Raw genomic sequence first — 27,471 nt, 5'->3', positions numbered from 1 at the left:
TAAGTTGTAGGAGTCCTCTATGCACTCTGGACACACAACTTTTGTCATTAAATCTATTGTAAATATTTTATCCCAGTCTATAGCTGTCTTTTCATTTCCTCAATAGTGTCTTTCAGAGAACAGAATTTTAAATTTGGTGAAGTCCATTTTATCAAATATTCCTTTAAGGTTCATGTTTTCTTCTGGAAGTTTGTGATTTTAAACATTTAGGTCTAAAGGCAATTTCAAGCTTATTTTTATGTTTGGTGTGAGGCAAAGCTTGGAGTACAACTTGCCCCCCCACCCCAAAGTCGGTAGCCAGTTTTTCCAGCACCATGTGTTGAAAAGATTATCCTAGGAACCTCTGTTGAAAATCAACTGACCACGTACATGTGGTTACATTTCTTGCTATTTGGTTCCACTGATCTATTTGTCTGTTCTCACGCCAATACCATGCTGTTTTGATTTCTGTAGATATATACTAAATCCTTAAATCAGCTAGTGTAAATTTTCCAACCTTGTTCTTTTTCAAAATTATTTTGGCTACTCTGCATCCTTTGAAATTCATGAACATTTTAAAATTAGCCTTGTCAATTTCTATAAATAAGCTTACTAGGATTTGGATTGGAATTGTGCTGAATTTATAGATCAATTTGGGAACTGACTAAACACAGTGAGTCTTTTGATTCATGAGTATGGTCTCTGAGAGAAATGAGGACTGGTCTCTTCAATGAATTAGGTTTTTTTATTTCTCTCAGTAATGTTCGGTAGTTTTCAGTCTATGGGTACTGCATATACTTTGTTCAATTTATCTGTATTTCATGTGTGTGATTTAGGCATTTAAAATTTTCATTTTCCAATTGCTCATTGCTAGTATATAGACATACAATTGATCTGTATGTATTGACCTTACGTCCTGAAGCCTTACTAAATTCATGTATATGTTCTAGTGAATTCAATTTTTATATCCCTTAGGATTTTCTACATAGAAGATCATGTAATCTTGAATTAAGAGGATTTCTTTTTCTTTTCATGCCTATTTCACTGGCTAGTACCTCCACTACAATGTTAAATAAAAGGGGTGAGGATGGACATCCTTGCCTTGTCCCTGATATAAGGAAGAAATCATTAATTTTTTCACCATTAAGTATAACTGTAGGCTTTCCATGGATGCTCCTTAACATTTTGAAAAAAATTCTATTTCTAGTTTGCTGAGAGGTTTTTAAAAAAAATCATGAATGTGTGTTGAATTTGGTCAGATGGCCATATAGTTTTTCTTTTTATAGTTTCTTAATATGGTTAATTGCCTTGATTGAATTTTGAATATTAAACCAATCTTACATCCCTGGATTACACTCCACTTGATCTTAATATATTACTTGTTTAATATATTGCTGAACTAATTTGCTAAAATTAACTTAAAGATTTTTGTATCTTGCTCATGGAAGATATTAGCCTACAGGTTTTTTTTTTTTTTCCTTGAGATAGTTTTGTCTGGCTTTTATATCAGAATAATCATGGTCACATAAAATGAGTTGGAAAATGTTCTCGCTTCTATTTTCTGGAAGACTTTGTGTGGGTCTGGAATTATTTCTTCCTTAAATGTTTGCTAGGACTCAGCAGTAAAGCCTCTTGGCCTGGAGTTTTGTTTGTGGAAAGGTTTTTAATGACATTAATTTCTTTATACATATGAGAGTATCTAGGTTTTCTATTTCTTTTCGAGATAGACTTGGTAATTTGTGTCTGTCAGAGAATTTGTCCACTCAATCTAAGTGGCAAATTTATTAGCATAAAGTTGTTCATAATGTTCCCTCATTGTCTTTTTATTTTATTAAAAAAATTTTTTTTTCTTTTAATATTTTTGGGCCATGCCACACGGCATGAGGGGTCTTAGTTCTCTGACCAGGGATTGAATCCATAACTCCTGCAGTGGAAGGGCGGAGTCTTCTTATTTATTTTCTTCCTTCCTTCCTTCCTTCCTTCCTCCCTCCCTCCCTCCCTTCCTTCCTTTTTTTGTTGGCTGCGTCTGGTCTTAGTTGAGGCACGCGGGATCTTTCTTTGCTGCATGCGGTCTTCTCTCTAGTTGTGGCGCAGGCTCTTCTAATTGTGGCGTGCAGGTTTTCTCTCCCTAGTTGTGGTGCATGGACTCCACAGCGCGTGGGATCTGTGGTTTGCAGCACGTGGGCTCTCTAGTTGAGGCACGCAGGCTCAGTAGTTGTGGCACAGGCTTAGTTGCCCCGTGGCATGTGGGATCCCAGTTCCCCGAATACCAGGGATTGAACCCGCATCCCCGGCATTGGAAGGCGGATTCTTTACCATTGGACCACCAGGGAAGTCCTGGAAGGGCAGTCTTAACCACTGGACTGCCAGGAAAGTCCCCCCCCGCGCCCCATTGTCTTTCCGTTGCGGAGCACAGGCTCCGGACGCGCAGGCTCAACAGCCATGGCTCACGGGCCCAGCCGCTCCGCGGCATGTGGGATTTTCCTGGACCGGGGCACGAACCCGTGTCCCCTGCATCGGCAGGCGGACTCTCAACCACTGCGCCACCAGGGAAGCCCCCGCCCACTTTTTGACTGGGTTGTTGTTTTTTTGATATTGAGCTGCATGAACTGTTTGGAGATTAATTCTTTGTCCGTTGCTTCGTTTGCAAATATTTTCCCACATTCTGAGGGTTATCTTTTTGTCTTGTTTATGGTTTCCTTTCTTGTGCAAAAGCTTTAAGTTTAATTAGGACCCATTTGTTTATTTTAGCCTGATCTTATTTTCTTATATAAGCACTCAAAGCTATAAATTTCTAAGCACTTCTTTAGTGGCATTTCTCTAATTTTATTACATTGTGTTTTACTTATCACTCAGTTTCAAATATTTCCTAACTTCTCCTGTGATTTTTTTTTTCCTCATGGGTTATTTAGAAGTGTTTCTAAATATTTGGGGATTTTCCAACTATCTTTCTCTTATTGATTTCTAACTTAATTCTGCTGTAGTCAAAGAGCGTACACAGTGGGATTTTTTTTTTTTTTTTTTTTTTTTTTGGCGGTACGAGGGCCTCTCACTGTTGTGGCCTCTCCCGTTGCGGAGCACAGGCTCCGGACGCGCAGGCTCAGCAGCCATGGCTCACGGGCCCAGCTGCTCCACGGCACGTGGGATCTTCCCGGACCGGGGCACGAACCGGCGTCCCCTGCATCGGCAGGCGGACTCCCAACCACTGCGCCACCAGGGAAGCCCTACAGTGTGATTTTAATTCTTTTAAATTTATCAAGATCTGTTTCATGGTATAGCATGTGATCATCTTTGTGAATGTTTCAAGTGCAACTGAAAAGTATGTTTTTCTGCAGTTGTTGAGTTGAATGATCTATAACACTCAAAGTCAAGTTGGTTGACAGCATTTTTGAAGTATTTTATACCCTCGCTGATTTTCTGTCTACTTGTTCTATCAACTGCTAAGAAAGTAGTGTTTAATTCTCCAATTGTAATTGCAGTTCTGTCATATTTTGCTTCATGTACTCTGAAACTCTATTAGGTATATAGACAATTAGAATTATTATGTCTTCTTATCAAATTGACCCCTTTATCATTATACTGTAGCCATCTTAATCCTTGGTAATACTCCTGTTCTGAAGGCTCCTTTGTCTTATACTAAAGTAGCCAAAAGATTTATCTTTTTCCATACCTTTACTTTTAAACTATTTGTATCTTTATATTGGTTTTATCCAGCCTCACAATCTCTGTCTTTAGACTGCAGTGTTTAGTCCATATTCATTTAAGTAATTATCACTATGGTTAGCTTTAAATAGACCATCTTGCTACTTGGGTTTTTTGTTTGTTTTTGTCCCATTTCTTCTTTCTTCTTTCTTCTTTCTTCTTCCTTCTTCTTCTTCTTCCTCTTCCCCTTCCCCTTCTCCTCCTTCTTTCTTCTTCTTTCTTCTTCTTCTACTTCTTCTTTCTTCTTCTTTTTCTTCTTTCTTCTTCTTCTTTCTTCTTCTTCTTCCTCTTCCTCTTCTTCTTCCTCTTCTTCTTTCTCCTTCTCCTTCTTCTCCTCCTTCTCCTTCTTCTTCTTCTCCTCCTTCTCCTTCTTCTTCTTCCTCTTTCTCTCCTTCTTTTTTTGCTTCCTTTCCTGCCTTTTTAAAAAATAAATTTATTTATTTATTTTTGGTTGTGTTGGGTCTTCGTTGCTGCGCATGGGCTTTCTCTAGTTGAGGAGAGCGGGGGCTACTCTTTGTTGCGGTGCGCGGGCTTCTTGTTGCAGTGGCAGTGCAGGGGCTCTAGGCTTGCAGGCTTTAGTAGTTGTGGCACACAGCCTCAGTAATTTTGGCTTTCAGGCTCAACAGTTGTGGCACATGGGCTTAGTTGCTCCATGGCATGTGGGATCTTCCCGGACCAGGGCTCGAACCCATGTCCCCTGCATTGGGAGGCAAATTCTTAACCACTGCACCACCAGGGAAGTCCCGTTCCTGCCTTCTTTTGATTATATTTTAATATTCCACGTTATTGCCACAATTGCTTTAATAGCTATACCTCTCTTTTTTCTAGTAATTGCTCTAAAATTTAACATTATGCATCTTTATCTTATCGCAGTCTACTTTCAAATAATATTATATACTTTATGCCTAATGTAAGAAACTTATTTCTATTTTCTCCCATCCATTATTTTTGCTATTGTTGTCATACATTTCACTTCTACATATATTGTAAACTTCACAATACATTATTAGTTTTGCTTCAAAGAGTAAATGATCATTTAAATAACATTTTAAATGAGGAGAAAAGTCTTTTATAACCACTCAGGAATTTTCTTTTTCTCTCTCGCTGCTTCAGTTTGGATAGTTTCTATTGCTATGCCCTTATGTTTACTAATATTTTCTTCTTCAGTGTCTAATTTCATGCTAATCTTATGTAGTAAAGTTTTAATTTCACATATATATATATATTTTATCTCTAGGGGTTTAATTTGGAACATGGCTGGTTGAAACAAGAAGCTAGTGGATGGCACTGTGGATTCAAGATCCTGGTTAACACTTAAAAGATCATTGCTCCTCACTCAACAAAGCATGGCGCTCTCTCTCTCTCTCTCTCTCTCTCTATATATATATATATATATATATTATATATATATATATAATATATATATGTATTTTTAAATTAATTAATTTATCTATTTTGGGCTGCATTGGGTCCTAATTGCTGCACGTGGGCTTCTCATTGTGGTGGCTTCTCTTGTTGCGGAGCACGGTCTCTAGTTGCGTGGACTTCAGTAGTTGTGGCTCACTGGTTTCAGTAGTTGTGGCTAACGGGCTCTGGAGCACAGGCTCAGTAGTTGTGGCACACGGGCTTAGTTGCTCTGCAGCATGTGGGATCTTCCCAGACCAGGGCTCAAACCCGTGTCCCCCTGCATTGGCAGGAGGATTCTTAACCACTGTGCTACCAGGGAAGCCCCAATATATATTTTTAATAGTATCCTCTGACTAAGAAGTAGTATTGCTTTTTTTTTTTTAATGCTGTACCTAATTCTGAAAACTTCAACTGAATAAATATCTCAGAGGAGAATTTCTGCCTTTAAGGACCACTCTGAATGGTGGATTCTGAGCCTCATTCCAGTTAACCACATGTCTTGTTATAAACATTTCTCTACGCTCATGTAGCTATAGATATACAAACATGTGTACCAATGTATATGTACATTTTTGTTTGCTTTACAAAAATGGGATTTTATTACATACATTTCTCCATCTTTTACTTTTTTTTACTCATTAATAATATATAAAAATCCTCCAACTCAGCTGGTGTAGATCTATTCAATTTGTATAAAGGCTGCATGATATTCCAAGATGTAGATGTACCCTCATTTAAAAAACATTTCCTGGGCTTCCCTGGTGGCGCAGTCGTTGAGACTCGCCTGCCGATGCAGGGGACACAGGTTCGTGCCCAGGTCCGAGAGGATCCCACATGCCGCGGAGCGGCTGGGCCCGTGAACCATGGCCGCTGAGCCTGCGCATCTGGAGCCTGTGCTCCGCGACGGGAGAGGCCACAGCAGTGAGAGGCCCGCGTACCGCAAAAAAAAAAACCATTTCCCTACAGATAAACATTCCCTTTATCTATCCCTCTCTCTCTCTTTTTCGTGTGTAAACAGTGCCATAGGAATCATCCTTGTACGTGTATTTTCTATCTACTGGTGCTTTTATTTCTTTGGGATAAAAATTTCAGGAATGGGATCACTTGGTTGAAGGATGTGTATAATTTTTAGTTAAATAGGTATATCCAGATTGCTTTACAAAGATACTATACTATCAAATTTTCACCAGGAATGTGTGAGAAAATGCCTTTCCTCTATCCCTACCAGCAATAGGTATTATCATTTTGTTTTATTTATTTATTTTTGGTATTGTAATTTTAAAATGTTTTTGCTCATCTGTTGAGTATGCAGTGATTCTACATATTCTATGTTCATATCCTTTGCCCATTTTTCTTTGGGGGCTTACACAGTGTCCTACCATCAAATAAAGGGGCAATTAGTTCAGTGCCAGTAGTACTTGTTGATTCTGACCATATGGAGTTCGTCCCACTGAATCATTTGGAAGTGGACCTTTTTTTTTTTTTTTTGGTGTTTTTTGTTAATGCCCATGGTTCTCCTTGTCCCAACTTCAAGTGTTGGACACTTCCTGGGGGTACTTCCAGAACTTTTACTGTCATCTCTGCACACCCACCCCCTTTACACACAGGTATTTAGGAACACTCATTATCTTTCCTCTAGCCACAGGAGTGGGACTACCCTCAGGATCATCCACCTAGACCCCTCCTTCTGCAGTGGCTAACCTTCCTCTTTAGTGCCATGTTGCATTCAGGACTTCTCAATGAAGCTTGCAGTCTCTGAGCTACACCCAGGAAATGATGCATAATGATCATTATGCATAATGATGCCCTGGTGTTCTTAAATTTCTCCTCAACCTACTTGGAATTTCTAAGTGTCTATAATGTTGCCTTCAACATACAACCCTGGTTGGGGTATAAGGGTGTAATATCAGATATTAACTCTGACTTAGGGATCCAGGCAACCCCTAAGCAGTAGTCACAACCCCTCCAACCTCCTTCTCCCATCAGCTGGTCACAACTTCCCACTGACAGAAAAAGTGCTTTGATGTCATATTTTGCATTCTTCTTCACCCTATGATTCTCCATTCTTTCTCAAGATCCCAGTATTTTCAACTGAAAGTAGAGGCTTTTGAACTCTTGTCTCAGCTCCTCATTGAAAATTTTCAGAAACTCAATTAACTTCTTTACTCTAGACTGTATCTACCTTCCTTCGAAGATCAGCACATAACTATTGTTTGAACGATGGGAAGAAAAGCAAAAAGCATAAGCAAACCTGAGTTATTCTTCTAAATATTATCCCACTGTGTGGGATATCCCACTATGTGAGGTAATGTTTTGTACTGCACATGAGTTGGTATTAAGTTGGCCAACAGAGAATAGTTGTTCTCCAGGCATTTGTCAGGGAGTAAAATCTTGACCCATGTTACCCAATATTTATTATTAGCTCTGTTAAAAGAAACAGTTTTCAAGGATTGCCTGAAAAACACACAGACATTTCAGATTTTATAAAATATATTCCTGACAAGCCAAATTAGTAGGTATCTGAGAACCTAGACTGTAATGCATTGGCTCCTTTAAGAACTGCTTTTTCTGAATTGCGGTCAGGTGTGGTATCATTTACCTACAGGTAAGGTGGTTTTAAGAAACTGTTCTGGGCTTCCCTGGTGGTGCAGTGGTTAAGAATCCACCTGCCAATGCAGGGCACACAGGTTCGAGCCCTGGTCCGCGAAGATACCACATGCCACAGAGCAACAAAGCCTGTGTGCACAACTACTGAGCCTGCGCTCTAGAGCCCGCAAGCCACAACTACTGAGCCCTCGTGCCACAACTACTGAAGCCCATGTGCCTAGAGCCCGTGCTCCACAACAAGCCACCGCAATGAGAAGCCTACGCACTGCAACGAAGAGTAGCCCCCACTCACTGTGACTAGAGAAAGTCCACGCACAGCAACGAAGACCCAACGCACCATAAATAAATAAATTAATTAATTAAAAAAAAAAAGGGCTTCCCTGGTGGCGCAGTGGTTGAGGGTCCGCCTGCCTTTGCAGTGGACACAGGTTCGTGCCCCGGTCTGGGAGGATCCCACATGCCGCGGAGCGGCTGGGCCCGTGAGCCATGGCCGCTGAGCCTGCGCATCCGGAGCCTGTGCTCCGCAACGGGAGAGGCCACAACAGTGAGAGGCCCGTGTACCGCAAGAAAAAAAAAAAAAAGGAAAGAAACTGTTCTAATAAAGTCATTTTTTCACTTATTGTACGTCCAGCATAAAGATGTTCACTTCATCACTTAGGGCCCCTTTAATGGGTACTTCCAGAAGAAACTCCTGACTATACTTTTTATCCCAAATTTTTGCACTTCTTCTTAGCTCCAGTTTATATTTATCTTAAAAGCATTGTCAGTAGTGTGTTTCGTCATGTTTCCCTTTCACATTCACTACTAGGAAGATTAGATTCAGACCTGTAGACAACCAGAGCAAATATTTAGGTCATTCTGGTATGCATTTTGGGCTTTGTTCCCAGCTTCACTTAGTATCCTGCCTCTTATTTTTTTCTTCTTTCACCCTACTTTTAATCTATGTTATTCTGTTGTATTTTATCTATTCTTATAAGCTTCCTTAAATCTTTTCAGTAACATGGGGATACAAACAAATAAATATAAGGTTCATAAACAAATATATTTCAGTAAAGTTTGTATCTATTTTTGCAAATCCATTTGGTATCCTGGCACACTAATGCCTTCCCAAATCCTATTTCTAGAAATACTTTATGATATAAATGTTTCTCGTTTTTAAGAAGCAGAATAAAATGTGGTAGGCTTTCTATTCCCAGCAGCTCTTTTCTATCGGAAGCCACCAGCAAAGAGAGTAAGCAAAAACAATTCTAAGCAACCTGTTCTTAAGAATGGGAAAGAAACTTAGGGACAAGTTATAAATCATGAAATACAGTGCCACTCGAGCGGTAATCTGTGATGAGAAAGGCAGAAATTGAGAATAACATCTAGAATGTTATAGCAACTTGAGAAAGTAAATGATAATAAATCAGATTTGAATCTGATAATAAAACGTGAATTGTATTTTGTATGTCCTTTTTCCCTCCTAGTAATCCATTTTCATCAGTCCACAACAGGTTGGATATTAAAAACATCACCACCACCACCAACAACCTAAAAACGGGTCCTTCATAACAAATAGTCTGAGAAGCACTGCTTTAAGGGTCTTACCTTACCTTCCCATGGTCACAATGTAAGAAGAGTTCAGCAAACATCTGTCTCCGCATGTCAGTTTTTATAACCTCCCTGAATTCATCTGCACAGTGGCAAAGGTGCTTAAGGAGCTCCTCAAACATTTCACTTTTAAAGCCTGCAATGTGAGAATAGATGAACTGTGGAGAAAAAGAGGATAAATGATTGATTTAAAACCGTGCTCTTTACTTGGATTTTTTCCAAGGATTCAGTTGATGTGCATGAAATTATTGACTGCAATTTTTTCCATATCATTTGCTTGTCACTTAGATAAAGTATTTTCCTGTTAGTGTTATTATACAAGGTTATGCTGCAGAGAGAGGTGATCAATACAGTCCCCAACACCATATACAAGCGGGACTAGATATTTTTGGAACAATTTCCCTCTAGATCACATCAGTTTTATATGGGAGCAGTTTTAACCTCACAGTATGAAATAGCAGCAGTCATAAAATGTGGCCTATAAATGAATAGCTCTAAAAATTGAATGTAGTTTTTCTTTTGATGTCGGGGATATAAGAGCATGTGTGCTCCAAGACTGGCTACATTTAATTATTGGCGTGAAGGGATGGGGAGAGTGGGTGGTTTTTTTATCTTCTGATTTTGCAATAAAGTATCCTTTGTCCATGATTTGTTTTTTCTTTTGAAAGTCTAGAATCTGAAAACACCTGTGCTCTTGGGCTATTCCTCTTGAGCCCTGTTGAATAGATTTCCAGAAGTGGGATTGCTTGCTTAGAAGGTAAACGCATCTGTACTTTTGGTAGGTTTTGACATCAGGCTTGTACCCTTTTGCACTCCCACCACTAATGAATGAGTGGCTGTTTCTCTTCAGCCTCATCATCAGTGTGTATTGCTTTCCACATTTCTGCTAATTTGATAGGTCAGGAACATTACAATCTTGATCTACATGTGACTGTAAGTATCTTGTGATAGAGAGCAGTGTATCAACCACTGGAAGAGTTTCTGAGTGAACTCCTCTTTAGGTGTAGCGTACCTCACAAGTCAATGATTTCTTCCTCTGCCCCAAGCACAGTGGCAGTCAAATTTGTACTGAATGACCCTGCTTCCATAGCTAGAAATGATTAGGCCATGGGAGGATACTTATCCTAAACAAACTCATTCAGATTCTCTATACTGCGAATTGAGAATTAGGACTGGGGAATGGCCAATTGATCTCTGAGAGGGGCTGGACCTGTGAATGTAAACTTAAGATTTGTTGGGAGGCCAGATTTCTCCACGTGAACTAAGGATGCAGAAGAAGTCTGTACACAGAGACAGATGAAACAAAAAGCAGAGAGAAGAGAGTCTTGATGTTCTCCAACTCCCTATTCCAGTCTCTTCCTGAATCCAGAACAAATTCCTGCCCTTGCTTTCTGCACATTGCATTTTCAGCTACGTTAGCTCAGGTTGGTTCCTGTTTCTTACAATTAAAGAATAACAACTAATACAGTTTGTTTGAAATGGAACATTTTGTTGGCATATTTCATTGACATAATCTTTGAAATGAAGATTATAGTCGATATTTCACTTCCTCATTAATATCATATAGGCAAATTTAGGATGTATTATGTAAGAGAAATATTAGACTTGAATCCATGCTAATGAATCATAAACCATCATTCAACTGGCTTAGAGATCAAAAGAGGAAAATTTAAACAGAGCAAAGGAGCTTTTCTAAATATTTCATTTCCTTAACTGCCTAAACAACCTAATTGTCATTATTCTTGATGGATTAGTGAGCATAATTAATTCTTTTCTGTTACTTGGGAAGCAGAATAGTATACCGGTTAAGACGTCACATTTTGTCTGGGGTCAAATCCCAGTTCCCATATTTACTGGTTGAGTAACCTGGGATGAGTCGCTGGACTTCCCAGTTCCTTAATTTGTTCCCTAATAGCTATCACAGTCGCTATCTCACTGGGTCATGGAGAGGACCCTGTATATGTACAGAGTATAGGTATTTCATGCAATAAGTTCTCTGCAGCCATCACTCTTGTCTCCTTTTGAGCTCGGTAAGAAATTGATCAAGAAGGTTTTCTTTATAAAATAAAAGTCCTCTCAGCTGACAAACGTATTTTAGAAGGAAAAACTCAATGAGATCAGTGGTTCTCAAAGTGTGGTCCCTTGAGAGCTTGTTAGAAATGCAAATTTGGGGACGCTACTCCAAACCTACTGAATCAGAAACTCTGGAGTGAGAACTAGAATCTGTTTTTAGAAGCCCTCTGGGTGATTCTTATGCTCAAACTCACTTAAGTTTGAATTAGATGGTCTAAGGCAACTGGTCCTAAGTATACCAGTATTCTAAGATCCTATTGTTCAATCCTTAATGACTTTTTGCTTGAATAGTAGGTACTTTTCTAAATTACTGATAAGGTAGAATTTCCAAATAATTGACATTTTCTGGCAATATTGTGGCTCAGTGCTCTAATGCTGAAATAAAAATTACTGATTCATGAAAAGATTCATCTTGTTTTGTATTAAGCTTTTGGGAATTGACCTCAAAGCCATATGAATTTTCTGGCTGTGGGAATGCTATTAAATCAAGAATTAGTTTAACTGTTTCTCCAAGAGACACTTTAACATTCTAGATTTATAGCCTATGGCTTTTCTGAGTGAGCATATTCCGTAAGCATGGGCTATATGACATGAAAGACAACCAGATGCCAACTGAACTACAAATCAAATTCCAAATAGAACAATTATAGCAGTTTGCCAGTATCTCCTGTAAAAACAGAAAAAATGAAAACATATGGTAGCTTTTGTGTTTTCACATCCTCCCAAGGAATGAGTCAATTAATATCCATAAGTCCTGAAATAATTGCTTAGATGAATTTAAGAATATGATTAACTACTAATATCCTTCAGTTTAATCACTTTGTGAGCTGTTAAACATTAAAACTGTACTTAATTAAGTTGTCTGTGTGTGCTGGATCCCAACATAATGAATTCTAAGATTTTCCTTTCTGACAGGAAAATCAAAATGTTGAGAATGCAGTAAATGTCACACTTAACAGGTTGGTAGCTACTGTTAGATTCTACAGCCTTGGGATTCACACTTATTTAATTATAGACATACTGGAAGATTGATGAAGTAGGTGATCTGAGAGCAGTAGGAAGAAAACTATGTTTGGAGACTATTTATGTTAGGTATTAACTTCCAAATTGTGTTTGGAAGCCTTGGTAGTAAATAACGTTTTCAGAAATGTCTGCAAGCAAGAACTATAGAATATTGAAATACACATAGTATATTTGCTATCTATCATTGAAGAAGTGATATGTTCATATAGCATTTGGGCAGAAAATTAGCTTTCCAGTCTCAGACAGGGAACTTTTAAAAACAATTAATGCTAATTATATATTCAACAAAGCAGAAAAATGTTCTGATCTTTAAAAATTTTGCTTAACAAATGAATTGAACAAAGGCCTCATTTAATATCCAATAATACTAAAAGTGACAGACTGAAACACACAGTCTAACCCATACTGGTGAAAGGTGGCTTAGGCAACGTTATGGGTTTAGTGGTGTGCCCCCAAAATTCATATGTTGAAGGCCTAACCCCCAGGACCTCAGAATGTGACTGTATGTTGAGATAGGATCTTTAAAGAGGTAATTAAATTAAAATGAGGTGACTAGGGTGGGCCCTCATCTGACTAGTACCCTTAAAAAAAGAGGAAATTTTGGGACTTCCCTGGCGGGGAGCCCACTGTTTAAGACTCCCCGCTTCCACTGCAGGGGGCACAGTTTCGATCCCTGGTCAGGGAACTAAGATCCTGCAAGCCGCATGGTGCAGCCAAAAAAAATTTTTTTTAAAAGAGGAAATTTGAACATGTACAGAGGGGAAGACCACGTGACGGTACAAGGAGAAGATGGCCATCTACGAGCCAAGGAGAGAGAGACTCTCAGAAGAAATCAACCCTGCCAATTTCTTGTCTTGGACTTCTAGCTTCCAGAACTGAGAAATTAAATTTCTGATGTTTAAGTCACCCAGTCTATGGTACTTTGTTATGGCAGCCCTAGCAAACTAATACAAACAATAAGGAATTGCTGATCAGACAGTTCCTTGAGTTGTGTGTTTCTTACAGTTGAAGACCACCTGGGAAGACACACACCAACTTGGAGGATAGTTTACCATAGGCTCTCCCATTTCCCTGGCTTAAAATTCCCTTGTTTCCTCCTAAGGTTTCCTCAGGTAGTTTCACAACATATTGCTGCCTCTACCTCTCCCAAAGTCATCATTCTTCCATCTTCTGTCCTTCTCTGCCATAGCTCAAAGCACATGGAAAACAAAATGAGCAAAACAAAACAAACAAAAATTACAAAATACAGTTGAACTAGAGAGAATAGAAAGCCACTCAGATGCATACCATCTCAAGGAAAATGCACAGCCTGGACTTAGTAGAATATGTTAAAGTACAATCTTTGGGTACAGCTGATGAAGCCTCTCTATTTAAAGTTTAAACTTTGAGCTGTGTCAGTTTGAAGGCTTCAGACTGTCTGATTGATATAAAACAACTGAGCATAAGGAAGTGACCATCTCAAAGCAGACCACTTTGGAGCAAGAACAAAGAATCCCATAAAAGAGAGTCTAGGCAGAGGCCTGGCCCTTATTTACACCTGGCCAAGGGATACACTGGTTCCTCAGTGTGGCAGGATCAAAACTTAACATCTGAATCCCACTGTATAGTAAATTGCAGTTTTGTATATAATTATTCTTAAGCCCATTTTATAATTCAGGTGTAGACCTCAAACTGCTTGAAGCCTATGTCTACTGAAGGATGCTGCTGGGAAACTGATCCTCAACCTTAGCCGGTTCCACAGTAAACAGGAAGGTGTTGGGTTGTTTTCACTTGTCCTTGGTGAGCAGGTAGATACGTGGAGATCATCCACGATGATCAGGTGGGAGATAAGGACAAAGAAAAGCAAAGTAAGCAAAGTAAGCTCCTCACTTAGGGTGACCAACTGACTCACTTTGCCTGGAACTTTCCTGGTTAAGCACTGAAAGTCCCATATACTGAGAAACCCCTCAGTCCCAGGCAAACCAGGATGGTTTGAAACCCTCTACTCTGATTCGTGCCAATAGTCTAATCCCTGTGGGGAACTCGAGGTATCCTCTGGAAGCATGCTGTGTTGTATCCTGCTTTATATAACAAACTTTCTCTGTAAGTATCTGTAAACGAAACTTTGCAGCCGTTGTGTCTGTGGCATCTTTTCATCTCCAATCCACTGGGACAAACATAAAGCAAACTATATAGAGAGTTATTATTCTGTGGTATGCATTCACCCATTCTTTATACTTCTGTTGTATTTAGATAATTACAAGATAAAGAACACCTAAACGTTTGTTACAAATAACTGGGAATGGTGAACACAAATGACAATCTGAGTCAAGATTCTGGTGCCTAGAGTGAGCAGAACTGATAAGTAGGCCACATACCCCTAGAGAATAGTTCTTTAAAAGGATTCACTCTTGTCTGAGAAATCTATACTTTGTATTACTTTGAGGCAACAGTTGCAGCAGTCCCCAACCTTTTTGGCACCAGAGACCGGTTTTGTGGAAGACAATTTTTCCATGGCGGGGGGTTGGAGGGAGGTTGGTTCAGGCAGTAATACAAGCGATGTGGAGTGGCAGATGAAGCTTCACTGGCTCTCTGGCCTCTCACCTCCTGCTGTGTGGCCTGGGGGTTGGGGACCCCTGGTTTAGGGGACTAACTGTGAAACTGCATCAGGGAAAGAACATCCATCAGTCAAGGGCCGATTGCTAGTATCAGTAGAAATAGAAGTGTGTCAATCTCTGGACCCCCCAGAGGTGGGAAAGGATGATCTGCATTGATAAGAGGACAGCCTCCTTCAGTTCCTCACTGTGGGGTCTTCGGAGGCTCTCTTCTACCTGAGGCCATCCTTACCCTTTACTCCATGAACCTTGTCATACTAAAGGTCTCGTATATAGTCATCACCAATGAATTAGAAATAAGGAAGTTCCTTTCCCTGGTAGTGCATGGTGATGCCCTCTGCTTCTTTTTTTTTTTTTTTTTTTTGCAGTACGCGGGCCTCTCACTGCTGTGGCCTCTCCCGTTGCGGAGCACAGGCTCCGGACGCGCAGGCTCAGTGGCCATGGCTCACGGGCCCAGCCGCTCCACGGCATATGGGATCTTCCCGGACCGGGGCACGAACCCATGTCCCCTGCATTGGCAGGCGGACTCTCAACCACTGTGCCACCAGGGAAGCCCTGCCCTCTTCTTCAGGTAGCACTTTCCCCCACAGAAATAGTTACTTAATGATTATTAAGAACTCCATTTCAGGATCTTTGAAAACAAGGACCCCGACCACTATATAAAATATTACTTCTATTTGGAAAATGGGTTTCAAGTTCCAAACAACCAATCAACCTACAGAAACTTTTTTTGGAGAGGGGCATACAGCCATTTGTGGGACTATTATCAAAAAAAATTATGGGCACTTTTTGACAACTCAAGGTAATCTCTGCCTTAAAATGTACCAAGAAAAATTTAGACATACTTATCTCTCAGACTTCTCTTGAAACAGATTATTAGGAAATTCTTTACCAAAACAAAGGGAATTCATGGAGTTCAAAAAGTCCAGGAAATTAGGGCTTCCCTGGTGGCACAGTGGTTGAGAGTCCGCCTGCCGATGCAGGGGACACGGGTTCGTGCCCTGGTCTGGGAAGATCCCACATGCCGCGGAGCAGCTGTGCCTGTGAGCTGTGGCCGCTGGGCCTGCGCATCCAGAGCCTGTGCTCTGCAGCAGGAAAGGCCACAGCAGTGAGAGGCCTGTGTACCACAAAAAAAAAAAAAAAGTTTTTGGAAGTTAGAAAACACATTAAAATTTTTTAAACAATTGGAAAAACTTGAAAAATACATGCAATTTACAGCATAAACGGTAATGTCTTTAGTACATAAAGAGCATTTACAATTCCATAAGAAAAAATAAACATCAATAGGTAAGATGGGCAAAGGATGTGAACAGATAATTCACAGAAGAAAAAAATTTTAATTGCACAGAAAAATATTTAACCTCATTAGTAATCAAAAAGATAAAAGTTAAAAAACAAAATGCCATTAAATTGCAGAGATTTCTTATATGCAATAATGCCCACTATTGGTGAGAATATGGTGCTTCGAAAGCTCTCACATATTGCTAATGGGAGAACAAATCAGTATAATCAAAAGCACAGTCTGACAATAGATACCCAGATCCTTCCAATGTTTATTCTTTGACCTAGTAATTCTTTCTGGGAACCTATTCTAAGGAAATTACTGTGTCTTAGCTCGGGCTGCCATGACAAAGTACCACAGACTGGGCGGCTTAAACAGCAGAAATGTATTTACTCACAGTTCTGCAGGCTGATAAGTCCAAAATCAAGGTGCCAACAGGGCTGGTGTCTGGTGAAGGCTCTCTTCTTGGGTTTCAAATGGCTGCCTTCTTGCTATGTCTTCACATGGCCTTTCCTTAGTGCATGCATGTAGAAAGAGAGAGAGGTCTCTCTCTTTCTCTTCTTATAAGGTAATCAATCCTATCGGATTCGAACTCCACCTTTATGACTTCATTTAACCTTAATTACCTCTGTTAGCCCTATCTCCTAAAAAAAAATCACATTGGGAAGGTTAGGAATTCAACATGTGAATTTGCAGGGGGCATAATTCAGTCCACATCAAGCTGTAAACAAAAGTTTATATGCAGATGTTAATCATCATATTTATAGTGAATAATGAGAAATGTCCAACAATAAATAAATGATTAAATAAATTATAATAATTATATTATAATGTTTCCATTAAAATGAATTATGGATTGAAAATTTTTTCTTCTTTATATTTTTAATTTTCTAAACTGAATATTACTTTCTTACTGAGATATAATTCACATACCATAAAATTCATATAGTATTACTTATATATTTTAAAAAATAAGAAAATTTTCTAAATTGCCCCATTTTAGGGAAACTAGTATAAGACAAAAAGGCAAGTAGCATCTAGAATCAGTGTCTTGCAAAGAAATTTAAGTTACATTTATTACTACATTAAAGTGATAAAGCCTTGACTTTTTCTAAACCATTTAAATACTATAGTTTATTCTTCTGCATATTTTTCTTTGAGTAACTTTTCTCATTTGCGCTCACAAGATTTTATTGGGTTGGCCAAAAAGTTCATTTGGGTTATGGAAAAACTCGAAAGAAGTTTTTGGCCAATCCAATAGTTTATGGAGATGGCTGAGTGTTGGCATGGGGAAGCTAATGTCACTGACAGAAGATTTTTTTTATTATTTACAGTTTCCAAGAGAAGGGAGCATGTCATGCCATGCAAAGCCACAGAGGGAGCACCAGGTTTGGGTCTGGAGGCAGAAGCAGGAGTAAGTGGAAAGCCTAGGCCAGAGCCGTTTTTGGGATTTCCTCAGGAAAGGCAAGGTAGGGCAGAGTAAACAGTTTAGGATTGGCTAGCTTGAAAAATCTCAGCAGGCCTTGGGGTACAGGGGCAGTCCCTAGTTATCTGGTATCTGGCCCTGGGTTGATTTAGTGCAGGGGAAATATTGGTTTGGTGAGTGAGATTTAAATAAGGAGGTGGTTTAGAGTATGTGCTCTGGATCACGGAAGACATATAAACAACTTTGGCCATTAGTTTGGCCCTTTGACTAATGGATGCCAAATAGACAAATACAGAATCTAAGAAAACAGAACATAATTGAGACAGGATTGACAAATACTTATCTGTATGATAATCATTTCAAGGATTCCAGAAATCCTTCATACAGAACCTTGAAATTGTATATAGTGCATAGTCATCACCTTCCATGGAGCCAGGGTATAAGACAGGAGGAGAAAGTTACCTTGACTCTGGGACTCAGAGAAAAACAAGGGGAATTAGAGGAGAGACATGAAAAAATATAAAAGCAGGCTATAGAAGACTTAGGACCCTGGTGCTATTAAATTGCTTCTTTTGCTTATTCCACTACAGTAGAATCATACTTTCTCAGGTGTAATTTTATGTAGACTTCTAAGCCAAAATGCCTGAATACAAATTTCCCTAGCTCCACTAATTTTGAGACCTTGTACAAGTTACTTACCTTTTCTGTACCTTAGTGTCTTCATCTATAAAAGTAGGAATAAGGATTGCTGAGATTACCTGAGTTAATATATGGATAGCTTTGGACAGCACCTGGCCCATAGGAAATGCTTTGTAAGTTTGAAACCTCATTATTATTTGTAGAACCAGATTTCACTGAATAGAACAAGCTGGTTTTTCTTGGCCCTACCCGAAGGTGTCAGTGGAAGTTTTTCACACACATCATGAGTACCACTGACTGAAAGAAGTTGCAACATGCCTTTGATTATAAGATGTAACCTAACTTCAGAGGGGTTAAAATATTTTAAAGTGTACATCTTAGAATCGATAAAATAAGTTTTTATGCTTTCATTTAAGTTAATGTATGTGTGACATCCACCAAAAGACAACTGAAACTGGCAAAATAATTTGATTCAAATAATGAATAATGTAACTTACTTCTATAAATTCCATTTTGTTCAGTCTTGGTTCCATTGAGTCAGCAATATCCAATTGTTGGCAGCATGCTTTTAATTATGGAACAAAGGTTATTTGATAGTTTGGTTGTGATACATTCATATTTTATATTCATATCATAGTACTCCAAAAGAACATAAAATTCTTAATGTCCATCAATATTTATAATAGAGTAAATGATATATAGTTGGGTAACATTCCAATTACTACAAAATTATTATTTTTCCTGACTTCTATTTAACTAAGCAACTCAAACACTAAAGAACATGCCTACATTTTTAATGACCATGTCAAGATAAAGCAGAAATAAATAGGCTCATCAATAGTATAAAAGACCGCAAAAATATCTGTGTTGGTTTATGCTAGCATTTATGCTAGAAGGTCCTAAAACACAACACTTCCACAAACTTTCCTTTTAAATACTTAATTTTGTCTTTAATATTTTAAAAATTAAATAAATATGAATATATTCTTTTGGTAAAAGATTCAAATAATACAAAAACATAAACAGCAAAACTTGAAATAAAGACTTTTTTAAACCTCTATTTGATATGACAATGACATGATCCTTATGGACCTTACTAGGACACATAAATTGTATGAAAGCTCATGATAAAAGAATTAATACACTGGTTTCCTCTCCTACTTCTAAGAATAACTCTTCCTGCCTATTATGGGTTGGTACATAAAAAGTTTTTTTTTTTTTTTTTTGTGGTACACGGGCCTCTCACTGTTGTGGCCTCTCCCGTTGCGGAGCATAGGCGCCAGATGCGCAAGCTCAGCAGCCATGGCTCACGGGCCCAGCCGCTCCGCAGCATGTGGTATCTTCCCGGACTGGGACATGAACCCGTGTCCCCTGCATCAGCAGGCAGACTCTCAACCACTGCGCCACCAGAGAAGCCCGAGGATTCTACATGTATATAAAAATCCATTCATTTTGCTCTTATTTCAAAATGCCAGATACAAAGAGTATGACTGATTGGACATAATTTTACTTTTCTTATGTCTAAACATTCATTATAAATAGGTACAAATGTCTGACTATTCCATATGTCTTTTAGCGAAGTTGTAACTAAGCATTTATATATTGAAATACAGCACAATTTAATTTTCTTATGTCTTTACTTGTATTTCTCCTTCATATCACAGTTATGACATTATATCTTTCTTTTAAAATTCTGTGTATGTAAGCAATATTTTCTAGGAATTTGATAGGATAATAAAGGGTTATTACAAAATAGTTGTAATAAAATGGGGCACTCGACTGAAAGAATTAAAAATCACTGATTGCATCTCTGCTTTTCTACATTCTCCAACTGAAAAGAGCAAAAGAGCTTGACTACATGACCCTTCATCTTTATTCAGCATCCCTCCACCCTCAAAAAAAAGGAGAGAGAAAAATATAAACACTGCAGTAACAGGCAGGCTTACCAAGCTGGAAATCTGGATTTTGAAAAAATTCATGAAGGACATTCTGAATCTGCAAATCAAAGAAAAGAGACCATATACTACTTTTCAATTAGCATATATTAAGTATTTTAGACTAAAAGCCATCTGTAGTCTTTTAATTTAAGTCCTAGGTAATTCTTCTAACCCAGGGACAGAAATAGTAATAATTAACATTTAGTTTATAGCAGATTTCAAAGTATATAAAATGCTTTTGCATCTATTTCCTCACTGATTTTCAACCTTTTTGTGTGAGAACTAGGATGCTGAGCAGATCCCATTTGCCCCCTCTAAGGAAATTTCTAACAACACTCAGACATTGGGCATGACGGAGCTAAGGCAAATTTGGCAACCAGTTTGGCAATCCAAAGAATCCTCTATAATTCTTCAGTCTTCAATGACTAAAAACAAAATTTCTGAGCTCTTCTTGGTCCATTTTTTATTTTTTTATTTTTATTTATTATTTTTATTTTTATAATTTATTTTTGGCTGCATTGGGTCTTCGTTGTGGCGCGCAGGCTTCTCATTGCGGTGGCTTCTCTTGTTGTGGAGCACGGGCTCTAGGTGCAAGAGCTTCAGTAGTTGTGGCACGTGGGCTCAGCAGTTGTGGCTCACAGGCTCTAGAGTGCAGGCTCAGTAGCTGTGGCGCACGGGCTTAGTTGCTCCACAGCATGTGGGATCTTCCTGAACCAGGGCTCAAACCCACGTCCCCTGCATTGGCAGGCGGATCCTTAACCACTGTGCCACCAGGGAAGTTCCTTGGTCCATTTTTTAAAAATAAGACTTTATTTTTCAGGGAAGTTTTAGGTTCACAGAAAAATTGACCAGAAAGTACAGAGAGTTTCCATAGACTCCCTGCCCCCGACCACCACATACATAGCTTTCCTCCACTACCAACATCCCCCATCACAATGGTATATTTGTTACCATCAATGAACCTACACTGGAAACTCATAACCCAAAGTCCATAGTTTACATTAGTGTTATACATTCTATGGGTTTTGAAAATTATATGATGACATGTATCCATTATTATGGTATTGTACAGAATTGCTTCACCACCCTAAAACTCCTCTGTGCTCTGCCTATTCATCCTTATTTCCCCTCCTCACTCCTGGAAACCAATGATCTTTTTACCGCCTCCATAATTTTACCTTTTCTGGAAAGTCATAGAGTTAGAATCATACAGTATATAGCCTTTTCAGATTGGCTTCTTTCACTTAGTAATATTCATTTAAGGTTCTTCCATGTCTTTTCATGGCTTGATAGCTCATTTCTTTTTAGCACAGAATAATATTTCACTATCTGGATGTACCACATTTATTTATTATTCACCCACTGAAGGACATCTTGGTTGCTTCCAAGTTTTGTCAATTATGCTGTAAACATCCATGTGTAGGCTTTTGTGTGGACATAAATTTTCAACTCCTTTGGGTAAATACAAAGGACCATCTACCATGGCTTGATTGTATGGTAAGAGTATGTTTAGCTTTATAAGAGACTGCCAAACTGTATTCCAAAGTGACCACACCTTTTTGTATTTTACCAACAATGAATGAGAGTTTCTGTTGGTGCACATCTTTGCTAGGATTTGGTGTTGTCAATGTTCTGGATTTTGGCCATTCTGATAGGTGTGTAGTGGTATCTCACTGCTGTTCTAATTTGCATTTCCCTGATGACATATGTGGAACACATTTTCATATGCTTATTTGTCACCTGTATATCTTTGGTGAAGTGTCTGTTCAGGTCTTTTGCCCATTCTAAAATCTGTTATTTGTTTTCCTATTGTTGATTTTAAGAGTTATTTGTATATTACTGTTCTTTATCAGGTATGTCTTTTGCAAATATTTTCTTCCAGTCTGTGGCTTGTCTTCCTTGGTCTATTTTTAGCAACTGGAAATATGCTTGGTATTGTATCTAACCAATAATTATTCTCACATCTATATACACCTAAGAGAACATGTATAACTCTTAGAGTACAGTTATTTTTCAGAGCTAAAGACATGGTCTTTTAGGGAATTCCTTGGCGGTCTGGTGGTTAGGACTCTGTGCTCTCACTGCCGAGGGCCTGGGTTTGATCCCTGGTCAGGGGACTAAAATCCCACAAGCCGTGTGGCATGGCCTCCCCCCCAAAAAAGGATATGGTCTTTTAGTCCACAGAAGTAATTAGTCACACACATACAAAAAACAAACGAAAGCTATGTCTGTCTGTAAGGAAGAGTTTGTGAAATTCAGCCAGAGTCAATATTTTGGAAATCTACCTAGAATTTTCTTTTTAATGTTCAAGAGAAAATTGAAGAAATTGACTTTCATGGGCTAGACTTACATCAGCAGGACCAAAAATTTAGAGGGAGGTTTCTAGCACTCTGCTCAGTATCTAGCAATCACCCTCTTATCACCCATTCCACCTACCCTTCACAGATACCCTCTTCCTTACCACTATCATAGGAATCATTCCTTTGGGGTCTAGAATCCACTCATTGAACTGTTCCTGCAGAGCCTGTTTCCATGTGTTGGCCACCTTGGCTTTGACTTTGTTCATGCATTCTCTTTGTTCTCGTTTCTGTTTAATATTCTCCTTCATCTTGGATACTCTGAAGGATGTAGAAACAGAAGAAATGTCAAGTTGAGACCACTGGATTTGACTCAGATTGTTCAAATGGCAGAATACAGGAGTTCAGAGCCTCATTTAAACTTTGGATCTGTCTTTTTCCATGAAATTTTCCTTCATTCAAGCCTGTAGGGATCCCTCCGTCCCCCAGCACATACTGAATTTGGCATTAATGATAAGCTGCCTTCTACTATTATTTGACTTTTTATAGAGGTAGGCCTTATTTTACTCAACTAAATACTGTACTTAAGAAGCACTAAGAATAGCTCTAGAACCTGCCACATATAAAAGCAAGGTTGAACGCACTAAAGCCTCAAGGTGGTGGGCCTCTTTTTTCCCTGGACACGTAAATCATCTTGGAAGGACTCTAATTCCAAGTCTAGGGTGGGAGCCTGGAAACTGCATTTATGAAAAGCATCTCAGGTAATTCTGATGCCTTGGACCAAACTTCTGATTTCTGTCTAGGAAAATTTATTGCCAATTTCTTTTATCCGGCTGGAGTCAAATACTTTTGACAGCCTCTGAGCATAATAGCTAACTTGTACTCAGACAGAGTTGCATCACCCAGGTTGAAAATGGGGGAAGAATGTGATTTTAGTCATTCCTATGTTTATCATCCCTACTAGGACTTCAAAACCCCAAAACTGGTTTTGATTGAAACACCAAAATGGTTCAGAATAATAAAAATAGCTGCTGGTTTCAAATACAATTTTCAAGTAATGTTTGAGTCAGGTCTTCATCTTTCAAAGAAGAGAGACTAGGGCAATCTGACAGATTTGGAAATGCAAAAGAATTCTCAGTAAGAACTGGTAAACTGGAGAACTCCAATAATCCAAAAGAAACAACTAAAATCTAAATCATTACTTTATGCCCATATATGGCCTTCAAAATTCTCTAAGAAAAGAAGCCTTCAAAAATAAACTTTGAAGTTTGAAAATAAAAATAGGCAAGTTGTTAAATAGTGCAGAAGGGCTTGTTTCTGAACTGCTGGAAGATTAATTAGCATTTTAAAGGATGTGCTAAGTTCCTCTAATGCGACTACTAACTAGCCAAACCGCCATCACTTATCTCAGAACCCCCAGTCTATTCTTGGCTGGCTCTTCTTCTGCTCTTCCCCTACTCTTTCTCCCCCTGCTGCTTTATCTTTCTCCCTCTCTCCCGCTCTCTCTATCCTCCTCTCCCCTTTCCCCTGTCTCTATACAGCACTCTCCTCAACTTCTGTCTTTTCTGCATGATTTTCTGTTCTGTGTCTGCGTCCTTCTTCTAGCTTTTTCTCATTATTCACTCATTCACACTCACTCACTAAGTCAGTTACTTATTTACTCATTACACAAACATTTATCAAGCACCTACTATAGATTCTGCCATTATAAAGCTTAGGGTCCACTGCAGAACAGATAAGTAAGTGATATTGTGTAATAAGTACTCGGTGTCTCCAGATTCTTATGTGTATTAATCAACGTAGATTAACAAAATTGAGTTTCTGTCCTATTTCCATCTGCCTGAAAAGCCTTCCTCCCTCTCTTTGTTTGACTCGATCCTCCACGTCCTTTAGGTCTCAGTTCAGACATCATTTCCTCCCTCTTATTAATGCCCACATTTAGAAACAAAACTTAGTTTTGTGCTTCAGGGCTACTGCACATGAGACTCCAAATATAATCCAGATGGATTTTTAATTTACTAGGTAACTCATTCAGGGACTGAATAAAATTTCTCTTTAGTGGTCTGCATTATCTCAAGACGATATCTAAATTAATCAACAGAATTCCATAGCATCCAAAACTCATAACTTTGGGTAGTGTAGGGTAGCCATAATCTGTAAGCAGATTCTAAGTATAAATCCACATTTAAGGAGACCTGAAAGAAAAAAACCTGCAGTGTGGTAAAATGCAAAAATTATCACAGATTCTTCCCATTCCTGTATGCATGTCTGTCTGTATGCAGTGTAACTTTGCAGCTTTTCCCATTATGAGCTGGAGTCTATTTCTGCATCTCTTGTGTCTGTCTGTGGCCATGTGACTTGCTTTAGCCGATGGGTCATTAGCAAACATGATGGAAGCAGAAAGTTGAAAAGTGCTATAAATTATATCACAATAAAACTGGAAGAAAAAGTGCTTAAACATTGGGGTTTGCTCTCTTGTATTGAACTTAAGAGCACTTCTACCACCACCTTGGAAATAAGCCTTGGCTAGCCTGCTGGATGATGATCCAGTTACCTCCATTGCTTTTACCAACAGTCAGCCAACTAATAGACAAATGACTAAGACTATCATTGCCATTTTACCGCAATGTATGAGTGAGTCCAACTGATACCATGTGGATCAGAGATGAGCCATGAGCCCAGTCCAAAATCATGAGCAAATAAATGATTGTTTATTTAAGCCACTGAGTTTTGAGGTATTTTGTTATGCAGCAAAAGCTAACTAACGAAACAGTTTTGCCATCTTAACAACTGTTTTGAGCTTTTTTAAAGAAAAGTACAGTATAAATCTAACTGATTAAAGAAATAAAAATGCTTCCTTACCCTAATTGTGACAATCCAAATCCTATCCATCCATTCAAGCTGTGTATGGAAAATCTTCCACTCAGAGTATTTGCCTAGATTATATCAAAACTGAATGTTGTATTTCATAAAAACTGGTTCTAACCAGCTTAAGTGCATAATTGATCATGAACTTTGAGTGACCCCAGTACACCAGACCATTACTAGACCTAAGGGAGGACTCTTTCTCAACTGCTAAACAATAGAACTTGTTTTAATCAATCATGTACAAACCTATGGACTCACTCTGTCCTATATACAGTGTGATCGTCTTCAGTTGTTATAACCACTATAAAGCTCCCTTCCTAACACTTAAAAACTCCAGAATTTTCCCCTTCAGCAAACTAGTCAGTGAATTCTTCACTGGTGTAGATTCCTTTGCCTGGCAAGTTAATAAACTCAGCTTTTATTTGTTTGTTTGTTTTTAAGCTCTGATGGTCTTAGTTTCACAGAGCTAAATTGGACTTCTTGCCATTCTTGGAGCATGTCCACATTATTCCTGTGATGAGTATTCCTATAAAAATACATATATGATATATGTCTACTTAGTTATTGTACTTAACCCATTTTCTTCTGTTTATTCAATATACAGCTTATTATGAAATGAAGTTCCTGACATAAGGTTCAATGACTTAAGAAAAATCTAAGTTACTGGTTAATCAATGATATTTGAACAGCTAAATAATTAGGCCTATTTGGAATTTTATAAAATGATGAAGAACATTTATTATAGCCTCCCACTTAAGTACAGATGATTAATCATAGAGATTTCAAAATTAAATACTCAATTACTCCAAATTAAGACATATCTCAAAATAATCTTATGTATCAAAAAAAAAACAAGAAAACTTTCATCATTCTAAGCCAGATTAGAATATGTCAGTTAATTCATTTAACAAATATTTATTGAGCATTACTTACACAACACAGTGTTAGATGCTGGGGATTCAATGGTGAATATGACAGATGTAGTTCCTGCTCACATTACAGCAGGAGAAACAACCATTACAATTTTGATAAGTGCGATGAAGAAGAAACACAGGATGCAATGAGAGAGCCTATAAGGGAAGACCCCAACCCAAATTCATGACGAAGTGGTATTTGAGCTGAACTCTGAAGGACTGGGAGGATAAGACAAAGAGGAAGGGAAAGAAGTAACAACATGTGAAAAGATCTTGAAGTGGAAAGAAGCACAGTATGTTTGAAGAACTGAAAGAAATCCTATATGCCTGGGGTATAGAGTGTGAGAATGAGAGAGGTGGGAGCCCGGGCTAGAAAGAAAGTCAGAGACCAGGTCATACAAGAAAGTTTGTATAGGCCTAGTTAAGGATTTTGGTTTTTATCCTAAGAATAAAGGGATACCATTGAAAGGTTTCACACTGGAGAAAAATATGAAAACGTTAAACTTTAAAAAAATCACTTCAGTTACAGGTAAACGATAGAGTGGAAGAGGGCAAAATGGATGTAAACATAACAATTAGGAGACTATTGCAATATTGCAGGTGACAGATGATGGTAGCTTAGACTAGGGTGACAGCAGTGGGGAGGGTCAGAAATGAATAGATTTGAAAGAAGGAGGTAAAATCAGCAGGACTTAATGATTGATTGGAAGTGATCAATGAGGAAGTAGAAAGTGTCAAGGTTGATCCCTCTGGTTTTGGCTTAAAAATCTGGATGGATGATCAATTAAGACAATGACTTGTTGAAACTGAGATGCTCGTGAAACATCCAAGTGCACATACTGAATAGATAGTTACATGTGTTGTAATGAGGGCACTCAGGGATGGATTATGGAGTGATAGGAGAACTATGCCTTAAGGAACCTTAATATTTGAAGATCAGGTAGCAAAGAATGAACCAGCAAAGGATACTGAGAAGGATTAAACAGAGGTAGAGGGAAAACTAGTAAAGAATGATATCATGGAAGGAAGGGAAACAGCATTTCAAGGAGGAAATGGCCAACACAATTGAACACTGCTAAGAGGTCAAGTAAGATGAGGACTGCAAACTTTCCACTGGGCCTAGAAGCAGAGAG

The 27,471-nt window shown here is 38.6% G+C and overlaps 1 protein-coding gene across 1 annotated transcript in view; it reads right to left on the bottom strand.

The window, feature by feature from the left end:
- The window catches only part of EFCAB5 (EF-hand calcium binding domain 5), a gene marked incomplete at its 3' end in the record, with an annotated part of 113,548 nt that overhangs the window by 47,135 nt on the left and 38,942 nt on the right, over positions 1-27,471 (bottom strand). Inside the window, 4 exon segments of the mRNA XM_082861027.1 lie at positions 9,288-9,443; positions 18,820-18,887; positions 20,269-20,317; positions 22,721-22,877. Coding sequence (XP_082717153.1) covers positions 9,288-9,443; positions 18,820-18,887; positions 20,269-20,317; positions 22,721-22,877 — 430 coding nt within the window.

The sequence above is a fragment of the Leucopleurus acutus genome (genome assembly GCF_964270905.1).
Source record: "Leucopleurus acutus genome assembly, chromosome: 19".
In the NCBI taxonomy this organism is placed as follows: domain Eukaryota; kingdom Metazoa; phylum Chordata; class Mammalia; order Artiodactyla; family Delphinidae; genus Leucopleurus; species Leucopleurus acutus.
Note: the sequence above shows the minus strand (reverse complement) of the source record. Positions and strands in the feature narration are given on the sequence as shown.